General features: G+C 35.3%; 1 protein-coding gene across 1 annotated transcript in view; it reads left to right on the top strand.

Annotated features, from left to right (window-relative positions):
• nckap1l.L (NCK-associated protein 1-like L homeolog) overlaps positions 1–20,610 on the top strand; it is an 83,511-nt gene continuing 62,901 nt past the window's right edge. Inside the window, exons 1-11 of the mRNA XM_018247538.2 lie at positions 1–301; positions 10,253–10,363; positions 11,470–11,562; positions 12,772–12,828; positions 13,291–13,433; positions 14,352–14,442; positions 15,958–16,095; positions 16,729–16,777; positions 17,139–17,295; positions 18,515–18,571; positions 19,424–19,520. Coding sequence (XP_018103027.1) covers positions 200–301; positions 10,253–10,363; positions 11,470–11,562; positions 12,772–12,828; positions 13,291–13,433; positions 14,352–14,442; positions 15,958–16,095; positions 16,729–16,777; positions 17,139–17,295; positions 18,515–18,571; positions 19,424–19,520 — 1,095 coding nt within the window. The 5' untranslated portion in view covers positions 1–199. The remainder of the gene's footprint in view (positions 302–10,252; positions 10,364–11,469; positions 11,563–12,771; positions 12,829–13,290; positions 13,434–14,351; positions 14,443–15,957; positions 16,096–16,728; positions 16,778–17,138; positions 17,296–18,514; positions 18,572–19,423; positions 19,521–20,610) is intronic.

Below are 20,610 nucleotides of genomic sequence, written 5' to 3'. Positions count from 1 at the left end.
GCTCTACCGCTATGAATCTGACTCTATAGGCGTCTCCCTTTGTGAGGAAGAGAGGAAGCAGAAGTTAGAACAGACTAAAAACGTTTTACCACTAAATATTTGGATACTAACGGGCTAGTACAGGCCAGCATATGTTGTGGGCTGATCGCACTTGTCATTTCATTTCGTGGGTGCCAGCCTTTTAGTTGAGAGTGACAAGATGTCTCTGGGGTCTGTATACCAACACAAACTGGCAGAGAAGCTTATGATACTGAATGACAGAGGCAAGGGGGTCCTGATCCGTATTTACAACATCAAAAAGGTACGGTAAGCTTTTTAAAGATCAGTAGGGCCTAATCACTAATGTTTTTTAAGCACTTAAAATCACATGGGGTTCTGTGTAATGTACAAATCAGCAAAAAAAGAGGTTAAAGAATACTTTCCAGTTTGGTTTGTAACTGAATTCCCTTCATTTTAAATCATTGTACCTTTAAATTGAGAAACAAGACTAGTGTCAGTCAACTTTTCTGTGCCCAGCGCCACCTTTTGAAAAGCACAGCACCCTCATGGGCTGTTGAGGACCTCATTGATTTAGTATACATCAGGGACACTTCCTCATGTGAAGATTGTTATTCAAATAGGCAATGCCCCTGAGGTTGCTCTACACAAGCAAGCCCAAACGTAATGTACAGATGCAGTTTGCAGCAGCACTTTAGTGTTTGCCAGACCAAACATTATGGGAATTAGTGTGGGAAAATGATAGCAATAAATTCCCAATAGTTGTATATCTCACCCCACAGACATATATCAATTCCAGTTAAATGCCAGTTATTGCACATTCAGTATGCAGCTGGCAGATTCAAAAGAGTATCTTCATTCCTACAATTCAACCAACAACCAGCCAATCACACTGCCTGCCTAGACAAAATTGACATAATGGTGGCTTATCTGGAGATATAAATTGTAAGTTAAAGGGATGGTTCACCTTTACTTTACCATATGTTATAGAATGGCTAAATCTAAGCAATCTTTTAAACAAGCCTAAAAGTTCAACCTCTCTATAGTAGAAATGATCCAGACCTTCAAAGTTTCCCATCTTTGATTTTGTTAGGGGTGTCTGTGACATGCATATGCTCAGTGTGCTCTGACCAGCTGTAGAGAAGCTTAGCTAAGGGGCTGTCACAAATCATCAAGCAGAGGTTTGACTATCATTAAGCTGATGCTACAAAGCTGATTAATAAATTCTGATGCTAATTGTGATGGTTTCTGAGCTGCACAGAAAAATGGGTACTGATATCATGGTGGGCTTGTTATCTGCTAAATTCTTTAATGAAATGGTCTATGCAGCAAAGACATTTGTTTCACAACTTGTTTCACTTCAAGTAGTTTTCTGAGAGATTGCTTTTTTTTTAAAACTATTTAATGGGTGTTTCCTTGGTGCAGACAGTTCTGTTTCCTGTTGGTTGAGTTGTGATGTGAAAGAGGAAGCAAGGAGCTATGGCTTGCTTGAGATAGATTGCTTCTGTGTGCGTATACATTTAACAAAGTTTCTGTAAGAAGTCTATAAGCTGCTGACGTTTTGTTCCAGAGTTTAACAGGCAGGAAGATTCAGCCTGTATCTTCCATGAGTACAGGATAAGGCACTCTGTGCACGGGCCCTAAAGTTAATCATTGTTGATTGAATCTCAGTAGTACCTTCAACATACAGGGCAATGGGCTAATCTGTTCCCCTTTGTACATACCATGTAATATAATAATATTTAGGCATTGACACAACTTAAGAAGGCAGTAAAAAAATAAATACAGGTATGGGACCTGTTATCCAGAATGCTTGTAACCTGGGGATTTCTGGATAATGGATCTTTCAGTAATTTGGATCTTCATACCTTAAAGTGATACTGACAGTAAACATTTTCTTTTCAAAATATTAATCTACATTAAAAGTTACCTATTGGTAGGGTATACTACAAACTGGGAAAAAGAAATTGGACGCGTTTTTACAGACAGCGATTGGCAGAAAGCGTATGCTCTAACACACAAAATGAGTATAGCAGCAAAAGTGCAAGAAACCAACTTTAAAATTCTTACAAGGTGGTACTTAAACCCAACGAAATTAAAGAAAATCTATCCAGCAACTACAGACCAATGCTGGAGATGTAACATGGAAGCAGGCACGCTATTACACATCTGGTGTGTATGCCCTAAAATAAGACTACCTGAGGTGTGGCTGCTGTCCATGATACCAGGATCTATAAAGAAGGTTAAAAAAAAGTTTTATAAAATTTGCACTACAAGCAGCAAGAGTAATAATACCTAGGAGATGGAAATCGAAGCAACCCCCGTCAGTAGAAGAATGGATACAGGAAATAGAAGCAATGAGGAAAATGGAGGAACTAATCTCCCATGCCAATGGCATGCAGGAGAAATACATTTCTACATGGACAACATTGGTAAAGTATAAGGAAACAACAGATTATAAAAAAAAGTCATGGCAATAGAAGCTAGACAGAATAAGTAGAAATAAACAAAATGGGCCTAAATGCAATCGATACAGTAAGAAGATCAAAAGATCAAAGATGCAGTGGGATGGCTACATGTTCTTACCCTTCTTTTCGCAATGGAAATGTTGCGACACTTATGTATGTTGTAAAAAAAAAATTTTTTTTGAAAAATGGAAAATAAAAATAAAGAATATTAAAAAAAAAGTTACCTATAGGTAGGGTTGGCAACTTTTCTGAAAAAAAAAAATACCGGCCCTATATATTTATCTTTTTTCAATATTAATAACATTGGGATCAACCATCATTTTTACCAACCAGGCCGGTAAAATACCGGCCAGATGGCAACCCTGCCTATAGGTCATGTTGATCGCTTTTCGCTGATAACTCTGCTTTTGAAAGTAATTATCACTTGAAGTTCCTAAAACTGACTGTTTTGCCAACCTGACTGTCCCTTCGGAAAACTATACCCCCAAAATGAATATTTAAGCAACAATAATTTTTATATTAAATTGGTTGGCATATTAAAGAATCTTACCAAACTGATGTATATATTTAAGTAAATATTGTCCTTTAACATCTCTTGTCTTGAACCCCCATTTTGTGATGGTCTGTGTGCTGCCTCAGAGATCACCTGACCAGAAATACTACAACTCTAAGGGTAAGGCCAGACGAGGAGATTCGGGGAGATTTTGTCGCCTGGTGACTTATCACCACGTCTTTTGCGCAACTATCTCCCTGAACTGCCTCAGCGTTTTTCCCCATAGGCTACAGCACAAAATCGCCTGCGCTAATGCACACGCGGCAATGCGTTTTCAATAGTCGCCCAAAGTTGCGATAAGTCGCCAGGCGACAAAATCTCCCCGAATCTCCTCGTCTGGCCTTACCCTAACTGTAACAGGAAGAGGTGTGGAAACAAAAGACAGAACTCTGTCTGTTAATTGGCTCATGTGACCTAACATGTATGGTTTGTTTGTGTGCACTGTAAATCATACGATCCCAGGGGCTGGCCCTTATTTTTTAAAATGGCAATTTTCTATTTATAATTACCCAATGGCACATACTACTAAAAAAGTATATTATTATGAAAATGGTTTATTTACATAAAGCAGGGTTTTACATATGAGCTGTTTTATGCAATATTTTTTTATAGAGACCTACATTGTTTGGGGGGTATAGTTTTATAGTTATAGGTCAGTTAGAGTTTCTAATGCTAACAGACTACTGCTGCACAAATATGTCAGCCTCCTCATAGAGGAACAGGGTAGTAAGAAAGGTAATGTAAAAGCATCAGGCAAATAATTTTATGGCAAAATTATAAATAGCATTTAAAGACAACATTATGATAGATAATAAAAAACGTTATAGAAGACTTGAAGCACAGCACTGGTTTATGTTTAAGAATAAAAAGCCTTTATTAAGCACATTTGGCAACGATCTGGGTACAGCGACTTTTCAGGCCCTATGGCCTTTTCTCAATAAAAAACGTTATTTTCTGATGTCAGTATCTCTTTAAGTCTACTAGAAAATCATGTAAACATGGGGAAGATTTATCAAGGGTCGAAGTGAATTCGAGGGAATTTTCAAAGTTAAAAAATTCGAAATTCAAAGTAATTTTTTGAATAATTTGACCATCGAATAGGATACTACGACTTTGAATTTACTTCGACTTCGATTCGAAGTAAAAATCGTTCGACTATTCGATCATTCGATAATCGAAGTACTGTCTCTTTAAAAAAAACTTCGACTTCAATACTTCACCAACTTAAACGGAAGTGCTATGTTAGCCTATGGGGACCTTCCAGAGCATTTTTCGAAGTTTTTTATATTCAAAGGAAAATCGTATGATCGTATGATAAAATCGTTCGAATTGTACGATTCGAAGTACGATCGTACTACGATCGGAATACGATCGTACGATGAATAAAATCCTTCAAATTCGAATGTCGGAAGATTCTATTCAATGGTCGAATTTCGAAGTATTTTCCACTTCGAAATTCGACCCTTGATAAATCTGCCCCTTAATAAACTCAATAGCCTGGCTTTGCTTCCAATTAGGATTAATTATATCTTAGTTTGGATCAAGTACAATGCACTGTTTTATTATTACAGAGAAAAAGGAAATCATTTTTAAAAATTTGGATTATTTGGATAAAATGAAGATGGGCATTCAGTAATTCAGAGCTTTCTGGATAACGGATCCCATACCTGTATATCATTATTATAGTAATATAGAGAGGACTGTGAGTTGATATTAGTTCTGTCTTGAAGTTGATTTTTATAAGACACTTCCTAAAACTCTCTCTATTTGGTGCCACTGGCATATCGGCCTCCACTGTGAAGTGCCCCAGTGCCTGTATTTCTGTGAAGGGGAGCAAGTTGTTGCTTGTTTTTTAGTTAACAAAAGATGATTGGTATTCAATGTCCCTGCCAGAACCATACTAGTGTTATTCTTTTGGAGTCTAGAGCATCAGTCACACTCACTCCTGCATTGGTTTCATTACAAAGGTGTCAGATACAGGTGACTAATGGCAGGCTCAAGGGAGCGAAAGGCTTTGAAAACCCTTTCCAAATGTTGTATTTGCTAGCTTATGGGCATATATAGTCATATTTGAATTAAGTTAGCAAATTCAATACATTTTTAAGCTGGAAGCTTAAAAAAAAAAAAAAAATATTTTTAGAGGTGAATGGTCAATATCATCTATTTTGTTTTCCTTCTCAACACACCTAAAGGAAATCTTACAGTTACATAGTAATACTGAGAAAAAAAAGCAGTTAATCAAGTTCAGTCTTTCAGAGTTGTTTCTACAAAATGGTCCTGATAAAGGCTTACCAACAAAAAAGCAGACATAAATATATTTTTGACCTAAATCTTAAACATGAATTAGATATTCCCCTTGTCAATTAGTAGAGATTCCTGGTGGTGAGAATGGTATATAATGTATTTTTTTACAGTTACATAGTAATATTGAGAAAAAAAAGTTGTTAATCAAGCTCAGCCTTTCAGAGTGGTTCTACAGAATGATCCCAATAAAAGCTTACCAACAGAAAGCAGACATAAATATATTTTTTACCTAAACCGTAGACATTCACCTTATTAGTGATTCGAGATTCCAAGGTTGGAAATTTACTATGCTCCTTAGTGCTCATGCACAGAGTACTTCTGCTTTGGGAAAAGGCTGCAATCTGCACCTAATGCCGGATAAGAACTCCAGTGTGAGTTGCAGAATGAAGTGTCTGATCTCAGGCAAGCCCTGTCCTTACCTCCTCTAGTTGTAAGATGTTATTTTCTCGGGCTAGCTGGCCAGAGTCTTCATTATCACATCTGTGTTAATGATTTATTTATGATGCATTTGAAACACCTAGAAAAAAAGATACTGAGCACCAAGCATATAATACAGATGCACATGGTATTTCCCCTTATCTGTATTTAAAATATTCACATTCCAACTGATGTTTATATAAGCTGCAAGTGCACAGGCAGGGTTCAGATAACTACCATGTACTCAATGGAGGGTAAATTCCCAATGTCTTAAATGCCTACAATTTCTGTATTCCACTATTTTAAAGGGGTTGTTCACCTTCCAACACTCAGATTTTTTACCAGAAATAAAGACTTTTTCTAATTACTTTCTATTTTCTATGTCTAACTTTTTTTAAAAATATCGAAGTGTAAAGTTTCATTTTTCACCTTCTAAAGCAGCTCAGAGAGGGAGGGTCGCCGACTGTCCCTGCTGAGCAGAATCCTTGAGTTTCATTACAGGCAGCTGTTAGAATTGATACAATAGTTGTTATAGGGAAACCCTTTTGAAATAAAAAAATAACAAAAGTGGTATAAAGGTGATGCCTTTATTGGCACCTCCCACATAGATTGATATTCCTTTTTGTTGGTCATTTGACCTTTTTGTTGGTCATTTGACCTTTGAGCTGAATATTGTATATATACCAGAGAACACCACAGCTTCATTGTAATCAGCTTGAAAAGGGAACTAAAATGTTCTGAAAGCTTGCTATGATTATATTAGTTAGCCAATAAAGGTATCACCTTTATACCACTTTTGTTATTTTTTATTTAAAAAGGGTTTCCCTATAACATTTTTCCTGACTAACACGGTACAGCAACTTTACCTGCAGTTACAATATTTACTAATACTACAGAGATCAACTAAATGTTACATTAGAGTCTGCATCTGAATTATTGAGCTGTCAGACTGAAAGGCCAGATACAGGGACATTAAACTTTAAACTTAGATTTTGGAAAAACTGTAAAACATAAAAGATGGAAAGTAACTGAAAAAACTCCTTATTCCTGGTTAACAATCTGAAAATAAATTGAACTGAAAAAAGTGTTAGGAAGGTTGTTAAGGTTGTAATAAGTAGTATAAAAGTAGAGAAACCAAAGAAATGTCTGTATGGCTCAGCAATTCTAGTCATGTCTCCAGTCATGTACAACATAGACCTTATTGTTCCCTTTATAACCATCATTCCTGAATTTTGGTTCTTTCCTCTTTGATTATCATATTTGTTGCAATGTACATTATATATATATATATATATATATATATATATATATATATATATATATATATATATATATATATATATATATATATATATAGTGACATTTGTAATAAATATCAATTTGAAAACTAAAAAAAGCTACAAAGCACTGTACCCATCAGAAAGTAATTTATGGTCCTTTCTACAACAACATACCAACTAAAATGAACATGTCCCAAAAAACGAATGATCCTTTTGAATATTGCAAGGCAACCGCTACCACCTTTTCAGTTTTATATTAGCAATTGCACAGTGCTTCTCCCCTCTAAATCTTTCTTAAAAGCTGATGGCCTTTTTATCTAAGCCTGTTTATTTTGCTGAGTCTAATTAGAGAAGTCTATCTATTTAACCAGGCAGGATATTTGCTACTATAATTTTCAAATGACCTCAGTTATTTAGCTCACTGCCTAATATGAGAACCTAGATATGTTAAGTAGTGATGCACCCAATACACTACTTTGGATTCGGCCGAACCCTGGAATCCTTCGCAAAAGATTCGGCCAAATATCGAACTGAATCCGAATCCTAATTTGCATATGCAAATTAGGGGTGGAAGGGGAAACATTTTTTACATACTTGTTTTGTGACAAAAAGTCATTTGATTTCCCTCCCCGCCCCCAATTTGCATTAGGGTTCGAATTCATTTGCATTAGAATCCGAATCCTGCTGAAAAAGGCTGAATCCTGGCTGAATCCCGAACTGAATCCTGGATTCGGTGCATCCCTTATTTTAAGTTTAGATCTCTTAATAATAATATTCCTAATAATATGATTTCTAATGATATTAATTTTTATGATAAATATTTTCTTTTTTTGTCCTCACTATAAATCTGTTGTTTTTTTCCAAATGTATTTACATTAGCAATAGAACTGTGCTTTTTTTTTTATTTAGATGGCTATTTTAAACATTTTTTTCTTTTCTATAGCCCTATTCACATTAACCGTAATTTTATATAAAAAGTAAGTGATAAAAAAAAACAAAGGGTACAAGCCAATGGTAAACAAATCTTTGAAAACTAAAGTAAGTCATATATTGGATGTGTGCTGGCACAATTAAGACTGGGGCAAGACAATGTCAGAGAAATGGAGGCCGAGAATCTGCTGGCCCTCTGCTCTTCCGTTTCTCCTTTGCCTGCACCTGCAACCATTGTTTCCTCTCGGGTACAGACTCAGGCAGATGTGGGGGATTTCGGCACTGAAACTCAACATTTTGCATTTCGCTCTTAAATCAACCTGCAGTCAGAAAGACTAGGGGAGCAGCAGATTCTTCACCTGCGAAAAGACGCAGGCCGAGATCAAGCATCATCTGAGCATTGTCTGTCTACCAAATTGTCTCTCATCGACTCTTGCTATCCGTATCGTTTTCGGTTTCTCACTGTATCTGTTTACAAAATTGTCTCACATCGACTCTTGCTATCCATGTTTGTTTTGGTTCCTTACTATATCTGTACAAGTAATGCAGAAGTACTTTCTGCTTCTTTTCCCACTTGCGCCTGCCCCTGCTTAGTTTCTTCGGTGCAACCTGATTTATCTTGCTAGACCTTACTAATATGTAACCTGTATGTAGTAAATAGCACAAAATATGCCCAGGTGCAGTAACACATAAGATGTTTGCTTTTAAATAGGTGAGCAGTAAATTCTACCTACTAATTGGTTGCTATAGTTCATTATAGCTATAGCAAGCTTTGCCCCTTTTTACATACCCTGGGTTCCAAATGATTGCAGTCCATGCAAAGTCTCACAAAACATTTGTTGCTAATAGTATTTGTTTTCTAAATGTTAGTAAACAATAGAAATGTGGACAGGGATGCACTGTACATGTTTGTGGGAATAAGCCAAGGACTAAGCCAAGCCAAGGCAACATTTTCAAACAGAATTAATAGATTTTAGTTATCTCTTGTAATAAGCATATAAATAAAAATTCATATTTTGCAAAGAGAGATTGACATGAGCTTATGTGGTTGATTAAAATTCGGGACTGTGGCAAGAGAATCCCTGAGTTAAATGCCCATGTTCAACTGAACAAAGATATAAAAATGACAATAGGAATTCTGTAAGAGGCACAGAATATAAATGATGTAATTGTTCATAGTAATTCTACTATCCATGTGTAAAAACAATTGCAATTTATCTTTTTACATTTATCTTTATCTTATTATTTATATTTATCTTTTTGCGATTTATCAATTTTCAAATCAGGATTAAAACTGCTTTCTATTTCTCCATAACCTCTAGCATATTTACGAAAAACTCATGTCGCAAAAACTGGCTTGCAATAATTTGCCAAACTCCAGCTAACAGTTAAGACTTACCCAGACTCTCATTTTATCTCATATAGACTACTGCAACCTGCTACTAACTGGTTTCCCAAATTTCCATTTCTCCCCACTAAACTCTCTACATTTAATTCAGAATCCTCATCTTCTCCTCATATACTTATCATTTGTTCTCAAAGAATAACTTATAAACTCCTTCTTCCAGTGGCGTAACTAGAGTGCGACGGCCCCCCTGCAAAGAAATCTTCAGAGGGGCCCAGCGCACTCCGATCCGATCCCGCCCACTTCCTGTCCAGACTCTATATGACCTGCTTCCTCAATTGTTATGCCACTGCCTTCTTCGTGACTTTCAAAACCCTTCATTTCTCTGCACCTCACTCTGCACTCCTTTTGTGTCTCATACATTCCTGACCAATGTCTCCATTCCTCTAAGAACCACCACCTAGCATCCACCAACAACACTGATATTTCCTTAAACCTTCCCCTTTTTCTGCTCCTTACATTGGGAATTCCATGCCTGAATTCCTCTGGAGAGAATCTTCCCTCAGTATCATCAAAACTAAACTCAAAGACTACCTCTTGGAGCACTGGCATGTCCCAGTTTCTTAAAATGGTCATGTTTTTTAAGGTTTGTGATTATTATCTTGATGATACAGCTGATCAATGTTACAATCCTGGCAGAGGTGGTTGTTAGGATACAGGCCAACTTCAGGGACAATATAATGCTGCCGAGTAAGTAACTAAGCAGATTTTTCTCCTAGAAGAGAAGTATTTTTATTCTCAAAAAATTGTTCTCTGCTAGACATCAGGTCCATAGCTTTGAACATAGCTTTATTATTAAATAGTGAACATTTGCCTCTCATTCTCAAATACTAACAGATTGTTATTTTATAAAAGTGTTACCATTCCCAATGTATATTGTTATCCTGCTTCTTTACAGACATGTTCAGATACAAAGACAAAGCCACCATTCTTCAGTGAGAAGTCTATGGAATCATCTATTAAATATATTAACAAGAAATTCCCCAATATCGACGTGAGAAGCAGCACGGTAAGAACGAGTTTCCTCTTGTAGAGCTGTTATGAAAACACATTTCTTTAAGATCACTCCTAGACCAGGAATATATCCAATATCTTTACACTTGAAAAGAGCTCAAGAAAACTATAAGAAATACACATTTTTGGATTTTTCTTAATAACTAAACTGCAGAATATATTGGCACTTTATAAATACATGTTAGTAATAATAATAGTAATAAAATCTCAATCGTTGCATTGTTAAAGACTTGGAAAAGTGTGGTAAAGTACAATGAAGTTTGTTCTATTGAAGTATTGAAAGAATTAATTTGATGTATCTAACAAACCAGCAGTTATCGCCCCCTCTCACCATGTATAAAATCAGTAAATTCTGCCTTTATATTTTACTTTTTAAAAAAGCAGTATCAGTTTAAAGGGACACTATTACTTTACTTTTGCACTTTCCATTATTCTTATTATTGAAATGTAATAAACCTAAACCATTAATTATAATTTATTTATAAATTCTACTTCCATTAGGTGGAGAATGCTGTGAAAATTATAAACAGCGAAATGTAGTAAACAGTTAATGGAGAATGGCATTGCTTCAAGGGCTCTAGGCAAAAAAGAAACAAGTTCTACCAGCCATATAACACTCTTCTAGATACATTATAAAGCTGGGCAGACACTGTTAGATCTGCTCCTTTGGCATGGTCTATAAACAAGCCAATCTTTAGCCGATTTTGTTACAAGATGATCTCATTGTTTGTCCTTAGTCCCCTGAGTGGGTAAAACATGAATTGCCTTCTTTTGCATTTTCCAACAAGTAAGTAATTCATAGGTTTTACTGCTATTTTACTGAAATATTTGTTGCCCTTGTGCAGTACAGATTTCTTGTGGGCAATAAATCTCCTCCATTTCCCTTGCAAGTCATAGTGCATGGCAAGAGAATTTTGATAAGAGAGATTTAGCAGTGCTTATGGACAGGCTACTATACACCCACCAGGCCTCATCAAGCCTTATCAATATATATATATATATAAATATATATATATTTTATTACTTGATAACATTTATATCACTTTTAGTTAGTTCTCCATTTAAGGAGAATAGTAATTTTTTATTCTGTTTTAATTACAGCAACACCTTGGCCCAGTTCACAAAGATAAGTCAGAGATTGTGAAATGTTTATCAAGTTACTATATGTCATTTGTGGATGTCATGGAATTTCGGGTAAGTATATATAAATATTATGTCTAAGCATAGGGGTCAAATATATAGGGGCCTATTTATTAAAGCTTAATTTTCTCTGGTCAAGTTTTTAAAGGGGAAAACTCTAATTAATAGAAGGAATGATGTTTTTAGAGATTTATTATATCCCAAAACTGCTAAAAAACATATTCAAGGAGAAAAAACGTTTCTCCAAATTCAGTTCCAGTTTTTCCCCATATACTTCAATAGAGTTTTCACGTGATAAACCATAAGATACGATTTTCTGTATTAAATTACAATAACGTGATAAACTTTTTTGTCACTGAATTGAATCTGGCCCAAAATTTGAACCCATACTTGATCCCATACATGTGAAACAATGTGTTTAACTTTCTCTGGACAGGAGATTTCTCTACCATGGTCCAATAGTAATGTCTAGATTGTGGCATTAATTGTTCTTTGTTAAAGAGAGGGGGATATTTAACTAATGTACCCTGCAGAAAGTAATTCATTCCAATTTCTCTTGTAGGTTGCAGGATAATGATGTTTGTAGTGATGCTAATTAGAATGTGATATTTCACCAGGGTCTTATTTACAGTATCTTGAAGTGAAACCTGTAAAACATAAACAGAAATGTAATTGTTGATACATTTCATATCCTAGAAGCAGATATATAGTGAATAAAGTACCCCCTCTTGTAAAATATAAGGATATTATTAGTTACCGAGGAGTTTAATGACCATATAAAAACACGAGTCATGTGACAGAAATGACATCACTACTCACCATTTATAAGGATATAATTTACAGGATATTCATGGCTTTTGTGTATTATATTCTGCTATATGCTACTTTTATTTTTAATAGGGTCAATTCATTAAATTAAAATTATTGCGTTGCTTCCATTTATACAACTTTTGGAAATGGTATAAGCCTCTTTGGAGTGAATAACTGCCTTTACCTCTCTCAGTTGTGGAGATAACCTCCTAGACTCCACCATGCATATACAGTATCTAGAGGCCTTGTTACAAAGCTAAAAATTAGTCCTTTGTCAGTATGTAGTGGTAATTCAGTAACTGCACTGCGATGACCCTTGGAAAATTCTGTGTGTTTTGCTGTGATAAAGCATTACAATGATAATGTGAAAGGCTGTAAATAAGTACAGATATTTAGACTAACTGAACTACAAAGGAAATTACAAGGCCTTGCAATCATATTTTTATTCTTTAGGATCATGTCTATGAACTGCTCAATACCATTGATGCCTGTCAGTGCTACTTTGACATAGTAAGTATCATTAATTATAATAATCACTAAAGAAACATGATAAGAAACAAAATGTGAAAACAAAAGTAAGCAAAAGTGGTAGCTAATATGCACAGAACAAAATTAACACGAGTAATTGACAAGTAAATTGAGTTTATGCTTGTTTTACTAAAAAAAACTGAACCCAATATACAATACCTGTATTCTGTGCTGATTTTTATGGTATCATTTTTATTACTAAATTACACTGTGTACATTGCATGTAATTCATTTAAAATTGCATTCTTGAACCAATAAATTTATTTTTATTTAGTAGCAATATTGGTGTGTAGGCAGCCATGTCAAGTCATTTTGCCTGGTCATGTGCTTTCAGAAAGAGCCAGCACTTCACATTGGAACTACTTTCAGACAGCCTTTAAAGGGACCTAACTATGGGACCACTTCTCTCTTTAGTTAAACTATTTGTGTTTTTCTTCAAAATAGAACATTAACTACAGCTTTACCAAAAGTTACCTGGATTTGATAGTGACATACTTCTCTGTCATTGTGTTGATGTCCCGCATTGAAGACAGAAAATCATTAATAGCTCTTTTTAATTGTGCATCTGAAATGCTGCAAGGGCACAGGTAAGAATTTCATAGCCTTTTCTATAAGTCTCAAAGAAATGCTTTCCACAACAGATTGGTCATATATTTTAATTAAAGTATATGACAATTTGTTAGGCTGACCAATCTGATAGGTTATCTATGGGCCCAGCCTGAGATCCTGCTGAAAACTGCTTTACAGCTTTAGAAGCACATGTATTCCAAAAATAATAGATTGTCTATGATATTTCTGTACTGCTAATTTTAGGTCTTCAGAACCAATAGCTGCTGACATTACTATTTTGGCTCTAAATTTCAACTGGGAACAAATATATATATATATATACAGTATATATATATATAGAAAAACATTTTAGCGAACTAGTATTATTTCAAGGCAATATTTATTAACAATAATTCTGAGGTCAGTGTGGACTGGCAGGTGAAAGTTCATAAAGTCATGATTTGGACTGAGTTTATTAAGGCATGGCTTCCTGGACCTGGAACCACGTGAGAAAGTTACAGTTCCACGGTAGTATGCAGGATCTGTCTCAGACTAAGACAACAAATCTCCTAACAAATATGTCATGTCAAACATGACTTACATGAAAACTTTTGCTTTTTAAATATATATATATGAATGTTACAAAACATTATATCACGTGGGCTCAATACATAGGACTATAAGGTGTTATTCTTTTATGTATTTATGGATATACATTATATAGAACCAAATACAGCAAATTTTCATTAGATTAATTAGTAATAACAGCTTTGTGACCCAAGAAATGATTTAGATCGATTTGGATCAGTTACACAGTTCTTATATTTTCTATTTCAGGAAGAAATGTAATTGTTTTAAAGGTGACTTTAGGGCCCTGACCCATTGCTTAGGAAATCATGATATACAAGAATAAGTGTGTTTCACTATGAGATAACTCTGCACTGTTTTATTTATAGTGACCCAACCTATGCCAGACTGGCCCAAATGGTACTGGAATATGACAACCCCCTGAAAAAGCTAAGTGAGGAATTTGGTCCTCATACAAAGGTGGGTAATGTAGGAGTAGATTTACAATACTAGCATCAGATTATTTTTATAGATTGTGATATAATTCTAGAATAAAATCAAAAGAAATCCTTCTTTGTACATACATGGCTGCTTTGCAGATAAATTCAGCTCTACATCACTCAGGATGAGTACAGCTGATTTAAACAACAAGCACTTTTCACAAGTATACAGTACAGGTAAGGGATTTGTTATCCAGAATGCTCAGGACCTGGGGTTTTCTGGATAACGGACCCTTCTGTTATTTTAATCTCCATACCTTAAGTCTACTAAAATATAATTTAAACATTAAATAAACCTATTTGAGTTAAGTGCAAGGTACTGTCTTATTATTAAAGAAAAAAATGAAAATCATATTTAATAATGTGAATTACAGTATTTGCTTAAAATAAAGTCTAATGAAGATGACCTTCCAATAATTTGGGAAAAAAGGGAAAGTTGTGTCAACTACTAATTTTATTAAACAGGGGTGCAATGAGGCTGTGACCACAAAATTCATATTGACAAATACAAGAGGTCCTCTACACTCAACCCATTACCAATATATTAAGGACATTGAGACATTTTGTGCCTTAAGCTAATAAAAAATGCATTTTCCTCTAAACAAAACAGGGATTGTTTGTCCAGATATTGCAATGTATTTTAGATGGCCAACTACATCGAAGTCATCCCAGTTCTGGCCAGTCCTAAACTCAACTTTCAGCAGTAATTTTACTGCTTCATTATACATTTTACACAGGGACTAAGTTTTACCTGCAAATTATGTGCTGCCTTCAAAACCTTCAAAACAAAAAGCCTTCAAAAAATCCCAAACATGGTTGCCCATTTATTTGCCACCACTTGGATCACTTGACTATAGCTGGAAAGGATGGGAGCTACAACATGGAGCTGGGCACTACAACCAAAAAGTGAAAGCTATGCTCATTACTAGTTTTTAAACCATTAAGTGGATGTCCAATGAGTCTGTGACCACAAAATTCATGTGGACAAATATAAAGAGGTCCTCTGCACTCAACCCATTATTATTAAGGACATTGAGATATTTTGTGCCTTAAGTTGCTAAAAAATGCCTTACCCTTTAAACAAAACACAGGTTGAGTGCAGAGGACCTCTTGTATTTATTGTCCAATAATTTGGAACATTCTGGATTATAGGTTTCCATATAATGGATCCTATACCTGTATTTGTAAAGCTGTAAAAATGACAAATAGATGATTACAAATAGATCTTGTCAAAGTTCCAAAAACAACGATTTTTCATAACATAATAAATGGTGAAAAAATATAAAAGCGGTTTCATATTTCAGGGGAATCTTCCTTAAGAAAATCTTTGTCATGAACGAGGTTCCTACAAGGGACCAAAATATCAGCTAAATATATATATATATATATATATATATATATTTACCATTTAAGTCCCATGTGGGTGCACCAGGGCCATTTATATATACAGTACTTGAACTTTTGGTAGTAAGAAACTGATTAAAAGTCTCTTTAGACAGTGACTGAGGCTTTGATGTCACTGTACTTTCTCTTCTGCCGGAGGACACAACCTGCAGAACAGTGGAGAGGGGCACAGCTCTTAAGCCTTCTTAGCAATCCAGCTTCTATGATTGACCCATCTGGTTCTGACACAGTAAGTAAAAATGGGGTATGGGGAATTTGGGGTCAATATTGTTTTCATATATGAATCTAGGAAGCAAATTAGATGTATGTGTATAATAAAACAAATAGCAGCATTTCTGCAAACACATTTATAATGTATATTTCACATTTTATAATTAATATGTTTACTATATTATTAACTATATTATATAGATATTTTTAATAAAATCACCAAATATTTTCAGCTTTGACGTATATTTTTACCGCCGTAATAATGATGGTCAAAATAATTGCCTTGTAATATATTTTGTTCTTGCTATCACTCTCCACTCTATTTTGAGTACATTGCATTCTATAGTTAAAGACTTTTCATGCAATTCATTCAATTGCATTGACTGAATACAAAGCTGCATAAATGTATTATCATGGTATTCACACAGCATTTTTCATGGACCACTTCTTTTTATCATGGCATTTTATGTAAAAAATACACAGAAAATGAATGTCCTGCTTGCAATCAGACAGTTATCTGTTTAACATATAGGCGACTATCTATAGCTGATATGACATGTCCCTATTAACAAGCCATTTTTGTGTGTGCCAACACTGAGCTGGTTATATGATATTACACACTTAATTTAGTGTTTTTTTGTATCATATCCAGATGCCATGTGAATATCTCTCTGTTGAGACAATGGAAAGATGGATTGTGAGTAAGTACATTTGTATTCACCACTGTTAATATTCCAATTCTGATTCCACTGGAGCCACACGTTATTGATTTATGTGCCATATTAACCCTGCACTAGGGAAACCGTTGCCTTGTAACTCAGGACCCAGGACATGTAACACTATTTTAAAATTGCAGGTAATAACTATGTTATGCAATACTCACCCCATTGTTATTTTCATTTTACCTAGTTGATTCAAGCTATGTTTATAACTGTCACAGAAGTAATGAATGCGTTTGTTTAACTATTGATATCAGACATGCAGAGTATATTTGAGGTTTTAGTATACAAGGGCTACTATATACCTTTCAGCCCAGTGACATGATTATCTGCCCATTCCCAGTTGGATTCTTGCTGTCTCATGGCTTGCTGAACACAGTCCCAGTCAGTGTAGAGCTTTGGAAATTGGCTCTTCAAGGTTCCCATTGCATCACACTCATTCGGGATGAGGCTTTCTTCATACATCGTGTTACAGAGGACTTCTTTGGCAGCATAAAAGGGTGAGATACAAGCTGTAATGGTTTTATTGATTAGCTATTGTTTTATAATTTTGTATAGCTTCTTAAATCAACTATAAAATAAACTTTAAAGTTTGTCTGGTGAATCTACTGCAGGTGCAAAGTGCCATGTTTGTAAAACTTTGCATCTCCATCACCATGTTCACCTATTGGCACAAGTCTTTGCATTTCAGATTGAATCTCAAAGACCTAAATGTTTCTTATCAATACGGTGTTGCCTGCCCCTGCACCCAATGACATTGGCCATGCTCCCTTGCTAGTTTCCTGTACAAAGATTTATATACTATGACAGATATGAATACATTTGTTTGGGTATTGTTATGTTTTGGTAGCTGAGGATGAGTAGAGTATAACAGTGCTTTATTAGCAGGCTCATGCAGCCATTACACAACAGTAAGCAACTCTAACACCACAAGCTGTATAGAAAGTATGCACAGTATAAGTCTTGAGCACAGTGACATCTACAGGCCATTTGTATAAACACCACAGGTATAACATAACCACCGTCTCTGGGGTTCCCCTTTTATTCTGACTCAGTATTCCTGTTTCTCCTCGGTTGGAAATTCACAATATCAAAGTCTGTATGAGTCAGCGCTAAAAAAGCTTGGGGAAACAAGAATGCAGCATAAAGGGAAATCCAAGTGTAGTAGATTATCAATTGTTGTAGTTCCACAACTTCCCAATCTTACTATAGGGTGTCAGGTTACTCCTTACATTCACCACGTGTGTTCTATAAGGTGTGTACTCACAAACGTTTAAATTTAAAACGCACTCATCAAAAAGACTAAGATGGGACTGTCAGAGGTTGCTTCATACTATTAGAGACGTAGAGTGCAGATATATAGTGTAAAACCTTTTATTTCATATATATAAAATTTCACCGATTACACTCACATTTGTGTAGTTTTAAAAAAGGCACATCAAATCTCCTCTCTTCCTCGAGAGTCCGTGCTACTTCCAAGTGAAAATTTGGTATTGCGGATTGGCTCAGACCCGCATTGCCTTCACATACTGTAACATTTCCGGGGCACTTGGGGATGATGTCAACTGCCTTAGCCTTACGCGTTTTGTCGCTTTACGACTTCATCAGAGTAGCAAATTTACACTTGGAAGTAGCATGGACTTTGATATTGATATGAATACATGCATCATTTTAAAAGGGACTAATCATTTTTCAGTTACTTATCTTTCCTTTTAACAGGTATGGGAAACGTGTGGCAGATGTGAAAGAGTGCAAAGAACACTTTATGACACAAAGGTTAGTAGTGCTTTGTGTGCGCAAATACCATAGTTTCTCATGTATCAATATGTGCAGAATTACTACTTTACTGTACATGTTGTAAGCTCAACATGCAAGGAAAACCTAGTAACAGCCTCTTAAAGTGTTGCATTTGCCATAGTTGTTAGGGTCAGTGAGAAGTTCAGATGAAGGTTATATAGTGGATAATGTACCCCCTACTGTAATTTATAAAGATATTATAAGTCAGCGAGGAGTTATGTGACCATATACAGGTCACATAACTCCGAGGTGACTTCTGATACCTTTATAAATTTCTAGTAAGGGGTACATTATGCATTATAATCTACATTTTGTGGGGGGGTCGGAGTCGAAATTCTGGTCGCAGGCGTCAAATACTGGTTGTCGGCGTCAAATTCGGAGACACGCAACGTCAAATTCGAACGTGATGCGTCAAATTCAGAGGCCTGGGGCCCCTGTTATAAACCGCGTCAGAACGCGATGTTTATAAGGATATAATTTACAGTCTGGTCCCATAGGGAAATGACCAGATTGTAGATTATAAAGCCATAAACCACAAACAATCAAAATTATAATACCTAGTGAAGATTATTTTAAGAATATTACTTGTTGCAAAATCGATATTAACTGATCCACTGTTAAATCATAAGATCATTCTAAAGGCTTTTAACAAATATTATTGACTGTATAATAGTAATCTCTTTTCGGAAAAAAAGAAACTGCAATTTAAAAAGCCAAAATATTGTGGTAATGAAACCAATTTTGATATGATATATTTTTCAAGTCTTAACGCACAATTAAAAAAAATATGAATGTTACTGTTTATATAAGATCCAATGTATGTTTTCACAGTGGGCAGTTTCACCGCGCAAGACGCTTCTTTCTAAGAAGTGCAGTCAAGGAGTTGGAAGCCATTTTGTCCGATGAACCTGGGCTTTTGGGACCTAAGGTAAATCCTATCCTTTTTCTATTTTTAAAAAAATATATATGTATGTATTGTGTACAAATTTTGAAAATTCAAATAAAAATTTTTTCGAATATCGAAGTCGAAGGATTTACCGAAAATTCGTTCGATCGTACGAAAAAACGATTAAATCCTTCGAAACGTTCGATTCAAAGGATTTTAATCCATCGATCAAACGATTTTTCTTCGACCAAAAAAAGATAGCAAAGCCTATGGGGACCTTCCCCATAGGCTAACATTGACTTCGGTAGGTTTTAGGTGGCGAACTAGGGGGTCGAAGTTTTTTTTTAAAGAGACAGTACTTTGACTGTCGAATAGTTGAACGATTTTTAATCAGAATTGTTCGATTCAAAGTCATAGTCGAAGGTCGAAGTAGCTCATTCGATGGTCGAAGTAGCCAAAAAAAACATTCAAAATTCGAAGTTTGTTTCCTCTATTCCTTCACTTAAGTAAATGGGCCCCTTAGTATGATGTAGAGAGTGATATTCTGAGACTATTTGCACATGTTTTAATTTTTTATTATGTGTGGTTTTTGAGTTATCTGACTTTTTACTCAGCAGCTCTCCAGTTTGCAGTTTCAGTCTTGTTTCTAGGGTCCAAATTACCCTAGTAACCATGCACTGATTTGAATAAGAGACTGGAATATGAATAGGAGAGGCCTGAATAAAAAAGATGAATACTAAAAAATTAGCAATAACAATAAATGTGTAGCCTTACAGAGCATTTGTTTTCAGATGGGGTTGTACAGGTATAGGATCCCTTATCCAGAAACCCGATATCCAGAAAGCTCAGAATTACGGAATGGCTGTCTCCCATAGACTCCATTTTATCCAAATAATCCAATTTTTTAAAAACTATTTCCTTTTTCTCTGTAATAATAAAACAGTATCTTGTACTTGATCCCAACTAAGATATAATTAATCCTTATTGGAAGCAAAACCAGCCTATTGGGTTTATTTAATGTTTAAATAAATTTCTAGTAGACTAAAGGCATGAAGACCCAAATTACGGAAAGATCCGTTAACCGGAAAACCCCAGGTCCCGAGCATTCTGGATAACAGGTCCCATACCTGTA

The sequence above is a fragment of the Xenopus laevis genome, chromosome 2L (genome assembly GCF_017654675.1).
Source record: "Xenopus laevis strain J_2021 chromosome 2L, Xenopus_laevis_v10.1, whole genome shotgun sequence".
Taxonomy (NCBI): domain Eukaryota; kingdom Metazoa; phylum Chordata; class Amphibia; order Anura; family Pipidae; genus Xenopus; species Xenopus laevis.
The sequence above is the reverse complement of the archived record's forward strand: the minus strand, read 5'-3'. Positions and strand labels throughout refer to the sequence as shown.